Below are 18805 nucleotides of genomic sequence, written 5' to 3' on the forward strand. Positions count from 1 at the left end.
TATGCTCCTACTTTTAATCTGATCTTGCCTTTACTCAATTTAATTTGTTCTCTATTTCTCTTCCCGTTCACAATGAACCAACCCTTCTTTCCTCTTACCTCCACTTTCTCTTTCCCTCCGTAATCATCATCGTTCCCACGCCGTGCTGAAAACTCATCTACATTTATGCACTCCCTTTGATTAATGATGCTTGCTATCATGCTTGCATTACTCTATGTATATTCTTCATTTATTCTTCCTTATGCCTCGTGTTTTTCTTTCTTTCTTCCCCTCCACCTTGTTTTTTCTCTCTCCCTTTGTCCTACTCCCATTCAAACCCATTCAACCTCTCTCCCACCACTTCCTCTCTTGCATTCTCCCCACTTGCACATCCTTCCCAGATTCAAGGTGCCGTCATGGTTGCTTCCTGTTTCCAAATCTTCGTGGGATTCACTGGTCTGATTGGACTCCTCATGCGCTTCATTGGACCACTGACAATCGCCCCAACTATCTGTCTTATTGCTTTGCCTCTCTTCGAGTCTGCAGGCAATGATGCCGGTTCACACTGGGGAATATCAGCCATGTAAGTTTTACCACTTCACCCTTCACCATCCTTTGCAGGAACAAAGGACCAATGGGGCTGATTGTCTACATCTTAACCCCCTGCCCCCAGTAGCACATGAAATATGTGTGCCATAGTAGAATATATTGCTCCATAAATTGATTATATATGTATAAAAAAGTGATTCCTCCTGACCAAATCCTAAAGGGGATAACTTTGCAGCTCTTGTTATTCCTTCAAGCCACAAGATAAACCTATCATATTAACCATGACATTGACTAAAGAGAAGCATTTTACACGTAATTTGTATGAAATGATTTATTTATTAAATATGATTTTGTCTTTGTATACAAAATATGTGATAGCCCCAGTACTACGTACCCTACCTTTACCTGTACCATTGAATTTGTGTTGGGTTCATCTAATCTAACTGATGTTGTTTGTGGGTATGTGAATTACCCGAGTGACCATAACCTGACTGTGTGTGTTTTTTTTTATTGGATCTAAGAGCGGCTAAACCTATATACTTTGTGAATGACATAGACAAATAGGAACAATAGAAGAAGCATTCAATGGCCGAGCATAGACCCTACTGTGTTTCTATCGACGTATCGAGAGAAACTAAATGATTTGTAGACATGTTTAGAGGAAGATGTGATAGTAGGGTTAGAATCTCCTTAATGTAATTTGTAGTTCTATTAAGACCATCCTTGAGAGAACTAGAGGCAAGTCAATGGATAAATATCAAGGATAGTTTGATATTACTTGTAGGTATGAACACAAAAAGTGGATTAGTGATTTACAAGAAACTCATAAGGAGAGTGAGGAGATACGTTGTTGAACCAGAATAAACGGGTACTTAATTCCAGGGAAAACAAAATTAGAATAGAAGCTTGGGGAAATTTGGTTAGAATTAGTGAGATTAAAGACTGTACCCTATTCAGGAAAACTGATAATGCCCCATTTATTTACAGAAGCTGTAGGGCACTGCACTGAGTCTTTTATTCCTGCCTGGAAGGAGTTAATCAGTCTAGTAATATTTTTGACTAAGAATTAGAGCAACTAACTTCCAACTGAGACTACTAAATATGGTACTTCAAGGTTTCAAACAAATTGTTGCATTAAACCGGACATGATGCTGAAGTCGAATTTAATGTAACTTAGCACAAATGGCAACTTTAGACAACCCCCCCCCCCCCCCCCCCCTCGAGACAGGTTTGAACGGCACTCAGGAAGGGAAACAAATGATCTGCAGAGAGTAGAGGCATCACTTCCTCTTGGCAGGATGGTCAGATTGGGTGTGAGCCCAAAAGAAGAGTTTCAAAGGGGAAGCCAGCCTTTGAATGGTCAATTGTAGTCACATGTGAGAGGGGCTACTCTTTTGTTTTAGCAGATAGGCTGGCATCTCATACAGAGAGGGAGAAGTCATTGTCAAGTAGTTTTTTCCAAGGTGGTGTAGCACCCAGTTAGCTACACCTCTGGATTGGGCCAGGTAGCTCCACACACCATGAGAAGAGTTCTGCCATGTTCATAGTGGCCAGAGTAGTTCATTCTGGGATAGTTTGATGCCACACTTTGCAGAGAGTCGTAATTGGGGGCAGGGGGGCCTGGTAGCCCATTATCAAGGTAGTTGCCACATTCTGTAGGCTTGTAGTGGGCATAAAAGACAACCCTGGCACAGAGACCTGAGATCACGTCTGTACTGGAAAGAGGGATGAAGAAGGGATGCACTGCTATTCCCTGTATCCAGCAAAGTGAGGCAGCTCCAAAGCTGAACTGCACTTGCTGCAACTTGGACTGTGACTGTGGTATCCTGCTTGAGGAAAAGTTGTCCCTGAACCACAAACAGAGAAGGGGACTTCAAGAGTCAGTTGACTGACTTCCTGTAACAGACACATGGAAATAAAAGCGGAGAGGCCTGCTCCTCTGAGAGCCCAGCACCAAGATGCCTTACTGCTGCTGGATGCCAAGGTGCAGCCTGGGAAACAGTATCCCAAGCTTAAAAAATCGCAGCCAAGTCTGTTGGATCCAGGAGAGTCATTGAAGTGCAGTTTAGTCATCTGGTCCAGAAGTTATTGTGAGTTAAAGGGAACTACTGGTTTTCCTAGACTGGGGACCAGTTGACCAGGGGAAACTTGTTTCTGCTGGACTTCACCCGGGCTTTGTGGGACATTGACCCCCAGAGGCCAATGTCACCCGATTGTGCTCATGGACCCAGGGGTGGCTACAAGAAGACCCTTGACACCGGCTCAGCATCCTGAACATCTTCAGCATCGGGCATTCCTTGCATCAGGACCACTCTATTGACTTCTATGGCAGTTCACCCATAGGACATGTAACTGGCCCGAGACTTCTTAAACTTCAAAGTATCTGTTCAACTGGTCCTGACTGAACACAGTGAACTCCTCCCTATCAGACCCCACAACAGTGCCTTTATATCAGTTTTCAGATTACTTATTGTGGCTAACTCTAAACAGCGAGTCACTGTATATTTGATTGATTTATTACATTGAATGAAAAGCTGCAATTTATTGTTTTTCTAAAAACTCATAGCTCCGTTACCTTCCGGTGGATGTTTGGTGCTGAGGTGTATATTTAAAGACAAAAATAGAACCAATTTTTATAAATTGATGTCAGATTATTATTGTGTTGTGTTTCCTTCATATGCTTTACTCTTGTTCCTTTGATAATTCCTGACTGCACGTAGTCACAACTACCCAGGTCTGAGCTAAGGTTTCACAAATGAACCTGACTGGATCTGATATAGAAATTCATCTTTATTACACAGTGAGGCTGCACAACCACACAACAGAAAACACCACTTTCCCCTCATTAACCAAAAAAAAACTTCTTTGAAAGTGTGCTTTACAAACAAATGTCATGTTCTGGAAATGACAAATACTATTCTCTGAATTATAGAACATAGACTTACTTTTATTTCTATGGCACTGTAGACCTATTGTTACTAAATTATGCGATGCAGATTAAAGTATTTCTATCATGTCTATGGACAATAGATGCAATACAAACATGTTTTATAGTGTAGCACCATAGCTGCTGATGGTGAACATGGGCTGAAGCAACAATGAGGGGGTGCCAGATTGTAGGGGTATGCAGTGAGCCCTCCTGAAGGCAATTAACCGACGAATATATGGGTGTCACCAATAATTCAAAATGGTTTACCCTTGACCTGGAACACCTGATACAAAAACAAAATTTGGCTGGATAAAAAATATGTAGACAAATGCACTTTCATTTAACTTTTACAAGGTTAAACATAGGAACAACACAGGTCTGTTATCTATCTAAACAACTGTTGTCACAAATCATCTGCTGATCTCAAGAAATAATTATGAGTACCCAACATGGAATTCAAAGGCCATAATAAATGCATGCCTTGAACTGATGCACTCTCTGTTGGATTTGAAAGTTCAAATTAAAACAATATTAAGTGAAATAGGCAGAATCAGGCAGGTCGGTCAAGAACCAAAACATTCCTGACTCCAAACTGCTGGATATCATGTTAGCCATAGCTTAAAAAATTGTGGCAACTTTTTGGGCCAATACTGCTCTCTAATAGAGACTAAATGGTGGCGCTTCCTATGCCCCGTTCATAAACTGAAAAAGTTGTAGCGTTTCATACACATTCATCAATAAATAGATAAGCTGCAACCTACCCTTTAACTGATCAACTGCAATATAATATTGTAGACGGACTTGAATTTGGCATTTCTATGGCACAACCTAGCCAACAGGCAGTGGAGACAAGACATGCATTAAGTTAACGAGTGATAGAAGCAGTTGCTGGTCTGTGGACTATTAATTAATTGTGATGTAGTGTTAATTAAAAAGGTGCATCTTCAACTTTCTCTTAAATTGGAGCAACGTTGGGGTGGTCCTGATGGATGCAAGGATGTTGTGTCCCAATCTTGGGTGCTTAGATGGAAAAAGCCTGCTGCCTTGTTTTTTTCTTTTTTACACATCTTAGCCTGCAGTCAGATGGTGCTTTCGCTAGTGAGAGTGCTGACAGCTACCAGAGAGGGTGAGCTTGTCTACAACTACACAACAAGCATCCCTTGTTGTCTACTGGACAACAAGGGACGCCAAGGGAGGTTCGGCTCGATAGAGATAATGTGATCCTATTTCTTTAGGCCCTGGATGAGATGTGCTGCTGTATTTAGGATGCCTTTAAGTGATGGCAGTGTGGACATTGGGAAGCCATGGAGCAGTACATTATTACCATTCAGACTTCAGCGAATTCAGCAGAGGAAGAAAAAGGGGTGGGAGCTACGGATGGCGAAAAAGCCAGGTTTTCAGTGCTTTCCTAAATGCTTGTTTAGTCTCTAACTTACGAAGGAGGCCAGGCATGGAGTTCCACATTGACGTAGTTCTCACTGAGAAAGCTCGACCACCATTCCTGGCTTTAGAAAAACGAGGAATCCTGAGTAGATTCTGGTGATTAGATCTCAAGGCCCTAGTCTGGCGATATTTCTGGAGTCTCTGTCTCAGGTAAATAGGGCCCCTGTCCCTGGTTGCTCTATAGGCGATGGACAGCGCCTTGAACTCTATCCTCCGTTCGACCAGCAGCCAATGGAGGCTCGGCAGACAGGTAGGGAGAAATGTGGTGACGGACTGGCACATTTCTAATGAGTCTAGCCACTTGCATTACGAATAATTTGCAGTATTCGAATCAGATAAGCTGATAGACCCAAATATAGGCTATTAGCATAGGCTAACTTTGATGTAACCCTCGCATGGAACACAGTCTTCCTACAGTCCATAGGCAGGAGATGAACAAATCTCAGCAAGGCTTTTAATTTCGAAAAACAGGACGAGGAGACTTGGCAGATCTGGGCTTTACAGTAAATGTGCGTGTCAAATTTAAACCCGAGATTGCTAGCGGAATCAACTGGGATCGGTGGGGGATTTAGCTCCGACGGCCACTAAGGATCGGAAAGCGGAGGAGAGGGTTGATCGAAAAACAATACCTCCGTTTTGTCCGTATTTAATTTCATACAGCAATCCGTCATCCAGGTCGAGATGTTGATCAGACAATGCTTGAAGATGTTGAATGCTGCCTCAGAGTGTTCTCTAAAAGAGAACACCAGCTGAGTATCATCAGCATAAGAGACAGCTTTCACTCCCCATTGTTCGACTAGCCATGCAAGGGGGGGGGGGGGGTAAGATAAACATCAAATAAAGTAGGGCTCAGAGTCGAACCTTGGGGAACCCCACACATAAGTGGTTTTGGTGCGGAAACATGGGGGCGGAGAAATACTTGCTGAGACCGGCCCTTTAAGAACGAGCGTAACCAGGCCAGCGTAGTACCCGTCACTCCTAGATGCTCAAGTCTCTGCAGCAGGATCCAATGAGAAACCATGTTGAATGCTGCGGATAGTTCCAGCAGCACAAGCATTGCGGAGCAGCCATGGTCTAAGGCTTCACGTACTGTTACCATCACTTCCAAAAGGGCTATCTCTGTACTATAACCTGATCTAAAGCCAGATTGGGAGTTGTGCAGACAGTTGTTAGACTCAAGGAAGTTAGATAATTGCTTCCGAACTTCCTTCTCAAGGATTTTGGCCGGAGCAGGCAAGAGAGAAATAGGCCTAAAATTCTTGAGCTCCGCTGGATCGACATCCCCTTTCTTCAGAATCTGCAGGACATAGACCTTTTTCCAGATGGTTGGGTAAATGCCCGTCATCAGGCAGGAGTTCAAAATAGGGTTTAGTTGTTGATTGAGCCAAAAAGCCAACAATTTAAAAAACTTAGTCGGGCAAGGGTTGCGGGGCGAGCCTGATTTACATTTACTAAATTCTAGCAAAGATGCTTCTGGGCCAAATGGGCAAAATTCGGACCAGATGCCAGGCGGGTCTAAAATAGGTTTTAGCATAGTTGATGACCCAGCCGGGGAGAAAGATGAATAGATAGATTGTACTTTCTCCTGAAAGAAGATAGATAGGTCCTCACACAGGGTAGCTGAGGGAGCAACGGTACTATCCAGAGTCACGGGTTTGATAAAGCCTTAAACAATCTTAAATACTTATTTAACTGAATTATCAGAGGCCTTAATTTGGTTGGCCATGTAGTCCCTGATGGTGTTACTTTTTAGCCCATTATTTTTTTTTAAAGCAGTTCTATAAGCACACTTGGCTTAGGACTGTAGGCTTTACGCCAGGCCTGCTCCAGCTTGTTACATAAGTCTTTCTCCAAACGGAGTTCCGACGTGAACCAGGGGGCAAAGGGTTTATTCCTGGCCAATTTCATAGGTTTAAGCAAGGCAACGCTGTCCAGGGCTGAGGTGACCCAGCAGTTGAAAGTAGATACCTCCCTGCAAGGGTTTCCCGTCAATTCAAGTGGGGCAGATTGTAACATGGGACCCACAGCCTCAGGGGAGACCCTCCTCCAGTTTCTTCTTTCCACATACATCGGTCTGGCATTGTTGTGCAATAAAATGCCAGTCCAGCTGAAAGGAACTAATCGGTGGTCCGACTAGGTTAGAGGTATTGGGACCTCTACTTTCATTGTGGGATCATTTGTGAGAATGAGATCCAACATATGGCCAGCCTTATGGGTGGGCGCACACATCTTTTGAACCAAATTTATGCCCTTAAGAGTGGCTGCAAACTGAAAGGCCAGGGAACAGTTGCCATTGTCCATATGGACATTAAAGTCTTCGGGGACTAAAAAACTGGCATGGTTTAAAGACAATTCTGCAATAGTGCAACATAACTCGAGCAGATGGCTGGCCGGGGTATCAGGGCGTCGATAGGCCAGCAGTTCGGAGATGGATGATGCAGGGGAAGTTTTGATGCAAAAAGATAAAGTGCCTCAATCATCCCAGTGCTCTCAATTCTCTTGCACAATATTTACCAGTCATATCTCAAAATAAGAGCAAGCCCGCCGCCCATTTGTTGCCAGCTCGATTAACAGTGACGATCCGAAAACCCACCGGTATCGCCAGCAATATGTTAGGGTTGGTACTATCTTTTAACCAAGTTTCTGTTAAGAACATAAGCTCCCACGTATTAGACTCTAACGCAAGCCAGAAGTCGTCTGTGTGTTTTGATAGAGATCTGCAATTTATCAGACAGGCCTTGTGTTTGGAGCTAGTGGCCCTATGGTGTACTGTCAGTGTCTTTCTAAGAGTGGTACCAACGTTTTTCTACCTCAAAGAGAAGGTGTATATACTGCAATGTAGCTCCTGACTGTGCCACTCCTAACTAGTTGTGCAAAGGTCAATGCAGGGAGGCCCCGGACAGGCCACTTTATTCATACCTAATAGCTGCTCCTCTGGCTGAGGGTGCAAAATGTGCAGCATGGCTGGCGCTGGCTGCGGTCCGTACGCGGACGGACACAGACGGGCTTCCCTTTGGCAAGCCTTCGGTGCGCCAGCAGCGCACCCATTGCGCGCGTCCGCTGTGTGTCTGCCACACTCCTACCATTAAATTGGGAATCTTGCGGTCGGGCGGTAACAACTAGACCACCGATCTAAGATGGCGCTTGACAGGGTCCCACTCAGGAGACTGAAGATGGCCGCTATGCCTGTGGCTCTGCACTGCTGGAAATCGCAGAGCAGTGGCTGGAGAGCACACACTGCCCATGAAGTCCCAGGTATGAGGTGGAAAGGGCAAAGAATGGCCTGCTGCACCCTGCAACACCCAGTAGTGCAAGCAGAATGAATAGTTAAAATGTCTAGCAGCAAATAGTAATAGAGAAACGTGAGGCGGACAAGCGGCGATGAGTTTCTTGCCTCTGATGTTCGCTCGCCGGCGCCCCATGGCCATTCTCAAGATGGCGTAGCAAGCCGAGACGGGACCGCTACGGAATCTCACACCCGACGGTGGCGGACATCAGGGAATTCTTCTCTAACCACGGATCACGGATGACAGCGCGGCCTCCCAACTCTGTTTCCTCTTTTTCTACCCCTGATGCCGTTTTGAGAAGCCGGAAGGGCCGGGGAGTATGTGCCGCGATCGCTTCGCCTGACCCTAAGATGGCGGCGATCTGTGACTTGCGCTGAAGATCACCCTGCACCCTGGGCCTTGGGAAGGCATCGACCAGCACTCAGCGGGCAGCCCCCATCCGCTGTCCCACAGAATTCTTCTGCGAGAAGTCCGCTCTGAGGCTCCCAGCCGGGTCCTACCTCTCCTCTGCCTGACCTTAACGTGACGACCAGTCTCCTTCATTTTGCAGAGGCCTGATTTCTCGGCATGTGGCATCCACCCAGTTCGCCCCCGACTCCCAACACCTCTACAGTAGACAGACTCAGGGATTCTTGACCCCTCACAGTGCTGGGCAGGGTCCTTATGCCTCCCAAGAAATCTACAAATAAAGTCTCCAGATACTTCAAGTCTGCTGAAAAAGATACGCCCTCAGCGGAGGGCAGCCAACCGCTAACCATGACGCTTACACAGGAAGGCCTGGTTGCAACCCTCCATGACTTCAAGGCAGAGCTCTGCCTGGAAATCAAACAGGACTTGCGGTCCTCCGTGGAACAATTGAAAGCTGATCTCACCGAGAAAATGACGACTTTACGCCAGGATGCGGATGCCGTGGGTTCCAGAGTGTTGGAGGTGGAGGAGCAGACACAGGAGCTTACGACGACCACCGCCAAACTGCAAGATTCCCATCAAGCACTTCAGACTCAGCTCCAGCAAGTTATGTTGAAAGCAGAAGACCTGGAAAATAGAACCCGATGAGAGAACATACGAATCCGGGACCTGGAGGAGGGGGCGGAGGGGCCCGATCTCGAGGCGTTTGTGACGGGCCTTTTTGCAGAGCTCCTAGCACCTCAGCCACTGAAAATCAAACTGGACCGGGTCCACCGCGTGGGTGCTCTACAGTCTGGGGGTCGAAAGCGACTGAGAGATGTCTTGGTTAAATTACATTCATTTAAAACACAGGAGGCTATCTTGTCTGCAGCGAGAAAGAAGAAGGAGGTGTCCTTTCAAGACCATAGGTGCACCCTTTACCAGGATCTGGCCCCATCCACATTGGCCCGACGCCAATCGCTGAGACCGATCACCGCCAAGCTTCAAGAGAAGAATATTCGCTACCGCTGGACATTTCCCTATGGCCTTGCATTTGAGTATCGAAACAAACTACACCATGTGACAGACCTCCCCGACGGCATTCGCATCCTGGGCCTACCTTCCCCAGAGAAGGCATCCCCATCGGGCTCCTCGGTGGAGGCGGAAAGGCCCAGGACGGGCTCCAGACCCTGGCACATGGTCCCGAAATCTCATTGAATCAATAAGGACTCACCTAAGGGTCTCGGCTCTACATGCCCGCCACATCTCTCAGATTCCAGACCTGGTTATTCTCCTAGGAGTCGACGAGGCGGGCAGAACCCTGGCGTGGGAGGCTGCCTGTCTGGGTTCACCTGAAGCGAATACCGACCATTATGTACACTGAGGTTTTTATTTTCTATTATTTTATGTGTCCTATTGACACGCTCATTAGACTTTATGGCTTGGCAATCAGGGGGTGCGGGCCTTGCCTGTACTACCCACAATTCTTCCTTTTTCCTCTGGAAGCGTTTTGTGCCGTGGAAGCGTTGGTCCTCCGGTTTTCAGTTTTGGGGGATGTTGGGTTTTTTTTCTTGGGGGTAGGAGGGGTCCTGGTGGTGAATTCTGGGTTTTATTGTCTATTTGTTTAGGTCTCCTTGATCTCGGCGGGATTCTTAGGGGCGAGTTGGCTTGCACAGCACCTGCGGGTGGGGGAGTTTACATTTCAGAAAAAGAGGTCACAAACATGTGCTTAGGGGGGCAGGGCTACACATGGGGAAAGGGGGGGGTCAATCGCTCCGATGACCACTGTAGCGTCGTGGAATGTTAAAGGGTTGAACTCTCCCCAGAAACGTCAGAAAATATGGAAATATCTTACAGGCCGCAAATTTGATGTAGTGGCTCTCCAGGAGACTCATCTCAAAAGATCTGAAGTCACTATGCTCCGACATAGGGCGTATCCCCTGATTTATACTTCCTCGGCAACCACTAAACACAATGGAGTGGCGCTACTCTTCCATAGCACAACTAAGTTCCAGCCCGAAGTCACTAAAACAGATCGGGAGGGAATATTACTAATGGCTGTGCTATGCACCTTCATTTCCCTATACGCTCCCAACTCGGGCCAATCCTTTTTCCTTTCCACTACTCTCGACTTATTAGATGGCTTTGCGGAGGGCCCCATTATATTATTTGGTGACTTTAATTTAACCTGGCACGGGTCACTGGACAGCTCACACTCGACCCAGGCACCTACTAGCTCCTTCTCCAAGGGGGTCAAACAGAAAATACTCATACTTGGCCTGGGCAATGCCTGGCGTTCCCTTTATACCACCACTAAAGACTACACACATTACTCACATGTGCACTGGACATATTCCAGGATTGACTATATTTTCGCCAGTCAATCCTTGCTGGGGTCGCTTCAGGCAGCACAAATTCTGCCGGTCTCCGATCACAGCCTGATTGCCATCAGTCTGGCCTGGAATGGCCCTAAATCTGGCTCTTCCAGGTGGTATTTCCTGGCGGCGCTTACACGGGACAAGACCCTCAGGGAGGAATTAAGGGCGACCATTACCGACTTTTTTACTCATAACATTCCGCAAGACACCTCCCCACAGAACAATTGGGATGCCTTCAAGACAGTGCTACGAGGAAAATGCATCCAACTCAATGCGACCCTAAACAAACAGAGAACGAAAGAACTTGTAGGTCTTGAGCAGGAGTTGGAGATAGCCGAACAGGCACACGAAGCCACACCTACATGCGAGTCGCAGAGACACCTCACTGCAATCCGGGGCAAACTTCGCTCTATTTACAATAACCAAGCGGAATACACTCTGTTAAAGCTTCACCAAACATCCTTTGCACAGGGTGACAAGGTGGATTCACATTTAGCTCGCCAGCTCAGGGTGAGGGAACGGGAATTTATTGGGGGCATCTTGGATCAACGGGGCCAACTCACACACACCGACTCCACTAAAGCCAACAATTTTGGTGATTTTTATGGGCAGCTTTACCAAGGTACTATGCCTGATACGATTCTCCAACAACAATGTCTTGACACTATGATGCTTCCGCAAATTACCCCTACAACAGCCGACTTGCTGGATTCCCCTATCGCCCCAGAGGAGGTGAGGGACGCGATCGCACGGCTCAAATTACATAAAGCCCCTGGACCCGACGGCCTAACGGCCCAATTTTTTAAATGCTATGCCTCCGAATTAGTCCCCCATCTCACTACACTATTTCAGGCCATAGCTAAGGACGCACGAGTATCTAGGTCTATGGCTGAGGCGGTGATCACAGTGATTCCCAAACTGGGAAAGGGTCCCCAACTATGTGGCTCGCACAGGCCCATAGCTCTCTATAACATCGATGCAAAGCTCTACTCCGCGATCCTAGTGGCTAGGCTTGAAAACCTGATGGCCGAATTAATACACCCGAACCAATCAGATTTTATAAAAGGCAGGCAAACTCACGACAATATCAGACGCACCATTCATTTGATTGAGAAAGTGTCCAAGCTTAAGATTCCGGCAGTTCTGGTGGGCCTAGACGCGGAAAAGGCCTTTGACCGGGTGGACTGGTCCTTCCATTTCTCAGCGATGTGGAAATTTGGTTTCAGAGACACATTCCTTAACATGGTCAAGGCCAACTATCATCTCCCTCACTCACGGGTCATGGTCAACGGTTGTCCTTCCCTTCCCTTTGCCCTAAGCAAGGGTACCCGTCAGGGGTGTCCGCTCTCCCCCCTTTATTTGCTCTCAGTATCAAACCCCTAGCGGCCACACTTAGGTCCAATGATGAAATTCGAGGTATTCAGTTCAGTGGTGTAGAACACAAGGCATCTCTTTTTGCCGATGACATCTTGCTTACACTTACGGACCCTGCGTCTTTGCTACGGGCTGTACAAGGAGAACTAAAACAATTTGAATGGGTGGCTGGCTTCAAAGTCAATCTGTCCAAATCGTCCATACTTAACCTTACCCTCTCTACAGCTGAGGCAAATAGATTGAGAAACCAGGCAGCTCTACAATGGGCCAAACACTCTTTGCTTTATCTGGGGGTACAGCTTACGGCTAAGATTAGCGATCTTTACAAAGCTAACTACCCACTCCTAATGGTGCAACTACAGCAAGACCTTAAGAGATGGTCCCCCCTTTACATCTCATGGTTAGGACGGATTAACGCGGTTAAAATGTCAGTCCTGCCTAAAGTTTTATATCTGTGCCAAGCCCCACCCATCGAACTTGACTCTGATTTATTGCCACGTCTTCGTTCATTGATCACCAAATTCATATGGCAGGGAGGGAGGGCTCGCTTACCTTACCGTATGCTAAGACATTCAAGGAATAAAGGGGGACTGGCTCTGCCTGATTTTGCATTATATTACCAGGCCTCACAGCTTAGAGTGGTGTTGGAGTGGTCAGCGAGGGAGTCGGATAAACATTGGTTACACATGGACCGTTCGGTTGTAGGAAGGTGCCCTCAAACGCTTACATTAGCACCCCCACATGCACCACTTTGACCATCTGGGACCAACTCACGAGAAGTGAGTTGGTCCCCCTACACTCCAATACATTTTAATCTGGCGTTCCCCCCAGCGCTACACGAGGGACCCTTCGATTGCTGGAGGGAGGGAGGTTGTGTAAAACTCTCGGATCTGTTCCATAACCATGATCTACTAACATTTGATAGTTGTAAGAGAGACTTTGCAGTTCCCCATAGGGAATATTACCATTATCTCCAGCTTAAATACGGGGCTACACTCCCGCACATTAGAGCGGCAGCTACTAGGGAATTTACTCCCATGGAGCGGCTGGTGATCCACAAGGCAGGTACTATGAAAGGCGTCATCTCTTCACTTTACGATATGCTTCTGACCACGATACATGTCCTTCTGGGAACAAGTCATAGGCAGAGACGTCACCGAAGAAGAATGGAAACATATCTGGGGCGACATCATTACGCACAAAAAGTCCATGGCCCTACGGGAAGCCCACTACAAGACGCTACATGACTGGTATCTATACCCTACCAAGGTACGACAAATCTTCCCTGATACCTCTGATCTATGTTGGCGGGGTTGTGGGCTCTAGGGAGACTTTCGCCACATTTGGTGGGACTGCCCGAGAGTGCGCCCCTTTTGGGAGGAAATCCTATCCCACATTAAAGATATGCTGGGGTATCCCATTTCTGCCACCATTGAGTTTGCCCTCCTGGGTATCAGGGACCCGGCTTTAGAGTACCCAGTAGAGTTGTGTATCATCTGCATGTTGCAGCTTGGTGAGTGGAGCACCATGTGGCTCCATGCTAAGGTTACAAATGACAGGGGACAGCATAGAATCCTGGGTGGCTTCACATGAAATAAGGATCTTTTGGGACCGCAAGGTGTCCATGTGAAAAAACTGGTGTCATTTGGAAAGACAGGAGCAGTACCAGTAATGGACATTGCCGGTGAATTGCATTTGAGGCTCCAGGGTGCATATGAGGGTGAGATAGTTGACTGGGTTGAGGCAGCTGTCATCTTTCACTGTTGTCAGGAGGGCATTGTCTTTACAAAAGTTTCTATGCTTTAGTGTAATCTGAAGACAGGCTGGCAGTCGTGCAGTATATGGTTAGCAATAGTTAGATCATGGAGTTGAACATAGCCTGATTTTTCAATGAATTTGCCTATTAATGGTGGGTGAGTCATGAGCCTGTAGGCGAGATCATCAGGGTCTACTGTAGGCTTCTTTAAGAGTGGGAGAGTATGGCGTGCTTTTGAGAGATTCCGAGAAGATGCTTTGAGTGATGGAGTCATTGGTGAGTAGGGCTGATAAAGTACTCCTGAGAGAAAGCATTGATGAAGGATAAGGGTAAGGCGGTGTATTCATAATTTGGCATTGCCCTTTTCTGTGGAGTGAGTAATGGGTGGGCAGGCAATGGGTATATGGAATGCTTGATGGTCTTGAAAAGTGCTTTGCTTATGTAGGTGGTCTTGGTTTAGTACATTGGCTGAGGTGATGAGCTGTCTGTATGTTGCTCAGAGGGACTTTAATATCATGAGGCCATTGGAAGTTCCTCTTTCTTCCATTTTCTTTCCTGTCTGTAGATGGATTGCATGGTCTTTTAAGTGCTTAAGGCTTTGGCTTGCATTTGCATGTTTTAATTGGGGTGTGGATGTTCACATATGTTTCCCAAAAAGTTTTAACGTTTGTGTAGAAGAGTGTTTGCAATGGGAATGGGGTTGCTAGGGTGAGAGGTGAGTTCAAGTTTCACATTTTCTATGGAGAAGGCTTGGAAGGATATGAAGGTTTGGTATTCTGCTTTGCTTTGGCCTTGGATTTTTCATAGGGTATTGAGCCGGAATATAGTGATTGCAAAGTGATTGGTTGAGCTCAGGGGCATGGGTATTTTGCATTGGAGTGTTGGTGATGTTGAGACCACAACGTCGATCATGTGGCCTTTGAAGTATGTTGATTGTGTTACATGCCAAACCACTTTGGAAATTCAATGGTTGCACTCTCTGATTGAATATTTGAAGGTGAACTCGTTGAAGGTGACCTCGTATTTGGAGTAATAATACTCGCATGCCATCTCATCCTTCTCAATCACCTTTCCATAGTCTTATTTCTATGTGTGATCCCATTTGTGAGGTATTGGATTGTTAAACTATGCAAGAGAGACCACAATCTTGATGTGAGCTATTACTGATCTCTCATGAGGTCCAAATGATTTACCCCACAAAGGTAAACTTTTTTTGTGAGGAATTCCTGGTTTCTCATTGGTAGGCAGTTGGTCCTACTGAAAATGGTTGCTTTCAGACTTATAAACTTTATAGAAAGGTAGAAAAATCTTAAATTGGGCAGGCCTTGAAAATGTAGCTGGTCAGAGCTCCACAAGCTCAGGAACTTGCCTGAGTTGTTCCACTGTAGATTTAAACTTCCCACCCAAAAGACTATGGTGAAAAACTGCTCTAAGATAAAACTGTTGAAGTCGCATCTTTTTCAGAAAAGAGGGGGTGAGCACCTTGTTTCATATTTAAGTTTTAAATTTCGCTAATAGGAATCATGTCCTATTGCTGTAAGCAAAAAACCTTATATATTGTAGTTGTAGGTTGGAGAAACTTGCCCCTATACACCATAGCTTTACTCTACAGTTTCTTAGGTGACCTGCAAACAGATAGTTGACTTTTCAGATTGGAAATAAATAGATTGTACATTTCAATAGAATAGGTGTATCTATGGTTAGCAGGCCACGACACTGCACATGCAAGAAACCTCAGATCGACAGAGTAATGTAGGGGGAGACTGGAGGAACATTTTGAAAAGTCTAGATTTACATTATTCTAGTGTGAATATGCCCTATGTTCTCACCTCAGAGACTCCTAATTGATTAATGCTATTCATGTTCAATTTAATGTTAATCTGATCTTTCTAATTTCTGATATTACTGAAAATAAATGAAATAACAAATTCCAACTAAGTGAAGCAGTTGTCATGGCAGTCCGCTATGACTTCCTATTTAAGCAATAAGACTGAGCATTCCTGCAGTCCTTCCATTTGTATTGTTTTCTCTTTCAGGACCACCTTTCTAATCATCTTGTTTTCTCAATATCTACGCAACGTCCCAGTGCCCATGCCAACATATAGCAAAACTAAGAAATGCCACTTCTCGATGATCAACCTCTTTCAGATCTTCCCAGTGAGTGCCCTTTGAGTTAATATACATCCTTTTTTAATGAACAGCAAATACATAGTACAGTTTTAGCTATGACACTATATTTCTATGTTATGGCATTTCTTCAGCATGGGTCTATAAAAGAATAAAGCATACACTTTTATTCCAATTTTATTTCATATTGACATGTGAAAGTATTCCTAGGCCTCAATAAAAGAAAGACAATTTACATATTCTTTACCAGTCACTTAATTTCTGGGTTTTGTAATTATATACTTACTTTGACAATGTAACGGCAGCCAGTGTACTGAATGCAATAATTTTGTAGGTCAGTATTTTGAATATAATATAATGTCATAGAACTGTAGCTGGATGTGCTAAGAATGGTTATTCCAATCAACATGCTGAATTTGTAAAAGTGAAAAAAATCCAATTCGGCTATGTGGCAGATGTCAAGACTTTTAGCATTATTTAGAGTTGAGCACAAATTGAACGGGGTGAAGTTACAGTGGCATCAGTGATAGATTGGGATACAAACCTGCTAAATCTGTGTTCTAATTTGAGGATTAAGTGCAGGATCATGGTAGCCAAAAGCATACAATAGTAATAAAGCACACATTTGGAATATGTAGGCTGATTTTTGTATCTATAGAAGTAATGACCCAAAACATTTAGCCTTTTTAACTGAATGGTAGAGCTGCTACTGTTTGTCTTGCATAAATACTTTGTGTAATTGTTATAGTCTCTCATCTTGACAATTTATAATCCTTTGCACGTTTTATGAAAGTACTTTGATAAAAAAAAGAAAATTGTAAGTATGCACATTTTTATAACCCACCCCATCCAAGAAGCAATGGGACTGTACATAGTGACCCGGAGGGATACAAAAAAAGGGTTATATGTGCAGCTATCTTATGTAGAAGTTGAGGGAAGGCAATTGGAGTGAGTAGGTATAAAGATTTACATTAATGAAAACTGATTACTTATTTTTGCACCTGTCTTTCATCTCTTAACTTCAGTGTCTTCCTGAATATAGGAATTACCAATTACAACCTATAAATAGTTACATGAATCCTCTTGTGGAGACACCAGTGATTAAGGTTATTCAAGCAAAGCATTGCCTTTGTGCTTCCTCGATCTCCATTTTAGTACCCAGTGTTGAAACTTAAAAACAATAAATCACCTTGGCCCATCTCACACACAGATCCATAGCTGGATTTCTATGACTCTTTATTATAGAATGGCATGTCTCTTCTCAATGGAGGCAAGATCACCTTAAATATTCCAAGTTTCATTTCCCAAGCTATCCTCACCCCTTCCATGAATTTCCCCCTCCCTTATGGACCGAAACTCAATTTTTCTGGTACTTGTTGTGCTTAGTAAATAAGTACAAGAACATTTAATAGCCAGTATTTTTCTGGCGCAATTACATTTTAGTCTTCATGAACCTTCATACTTGGCATCTCTTTAGAGTGGGCACCGCCAATGAAGAATTAGCGGAGCATTGTCTATGAGTGAATAAGAGAGATGTCTGTCTTTATCTCCGTACAATCCCTGTCCTCCTTGGAGGTCTGAGTACCTATATCCATGCCCAGCTCTGTTTACATAAATGTGAAATCCCAGCATTCTGATTGGAGGGAAATTGTACTTTATATGAAAGGGAAGTTCAGTCCTGTAAAAATAGACAGCAGACTGGCTCCATCTGAAGTGGAACTACCTCAAATGGATGGGAGGATATGCAAACCTCTGTTATTTTAATCAATGCTGTCTAGCTGCAGAATTTACCCTTACAGATTGTGCTTGCTCAGTCACAATGCCTGTATTTGCTAAGATACAAAATTGTGGCAATTGTGGATAACTTTTGCTGCTAGAAAAGGGAGAGACACTAGTAACTGATCTAACCATTGAGTCACCCTGATGTGTACAACCTTACTTGCCTGGTTTAAACTACTGACCAAAGTATAGAATATACTGTGGCAAATGGTTTTCTTCTCTGTGATTGAATAGGTCCTTTTTGGAATTGGCATCTCTTGGCTGGTATGCTTTATCCTGACTGTTACCAATGCCCTTCCTTCAAGCCCACAAAGTTATGGATACTTGGCTCGAACAGATGTGAAAGGAGATGTCCTATCTGAAGCTCCTTGGTTTCGTTTCCCATACCCAGGTACAGAATAAGTCTTTCTACTGTAAATGTTCTTTTTACGGTCAATTCTATATATGTTCCCTGTGCAGCCTTGCACATTTTGTACTGAATTAAAGGTTTCATTTTCATTGGGTACTGTTTCACTGGAGCAACAGGAGAGCTTCTCAAGACATTGAATAATGTTGATAAAGCAATTATAGTTTAACAAAGAGATTGCATGCTTCTGAGCAGGGTGGTGCCATTTACCATAATTCTCACATACCCTTTGGGAATGCTGTCTGACTGAGGACCAGAAAACCATAAAGGCGCCATTCAGCTTTTATGTGTAGCCTTCCGTTCAGACGTCTTGGCCAAATTGTAGCCCAAACCTCTACTACCATTCAAGCCAAGACAAAGCTATACTTTTTCAGTTTGGAAATGAATTCATCTTCCTAGCTTCCCACCCCT

General features: G+C 44.8%; 1 protein-coding gene across 1 annotated transcript in view; it reads left to right on the forward strand.

Moving 5' to 3' along the window:
- LOC146854203 (solute carrier family 23 member 1-like) overlaps positions 1-18805 on the forward strand; it is a 411177-nt gene that overhangs the window by 317494 nt on the left and 74878 nt on the right. The window contains exons 5-7 of the mRNA XM_085651985.1: positions 381-562; positions 16119-16239; positions 18223-18379. Coding sequence (XP_085508111.1) covers positions 381-562; positions 16119-16239; positions 18223-18379 — 460 coding nt within the window. The remainder of the gene's footprint in view (positions 1-380; positions 563-16118; positions 16240-18222; positions 18380-18805) is intronic.

This window comes from Triturus cristatus, chromosome 4_1 (genome assembly GCF_964204655.1).
Source record: "Triturus cristatus chromosome 4_1, aTriCri1.1, whole genome shotgun sequence".
In the NCBI taxonomy this organism is placed as follows: Eukaryota; Metazoa; Chordata; class Amphibia; order Caudata; family Salamandridae; genus Triturus; species Triturus cristatus.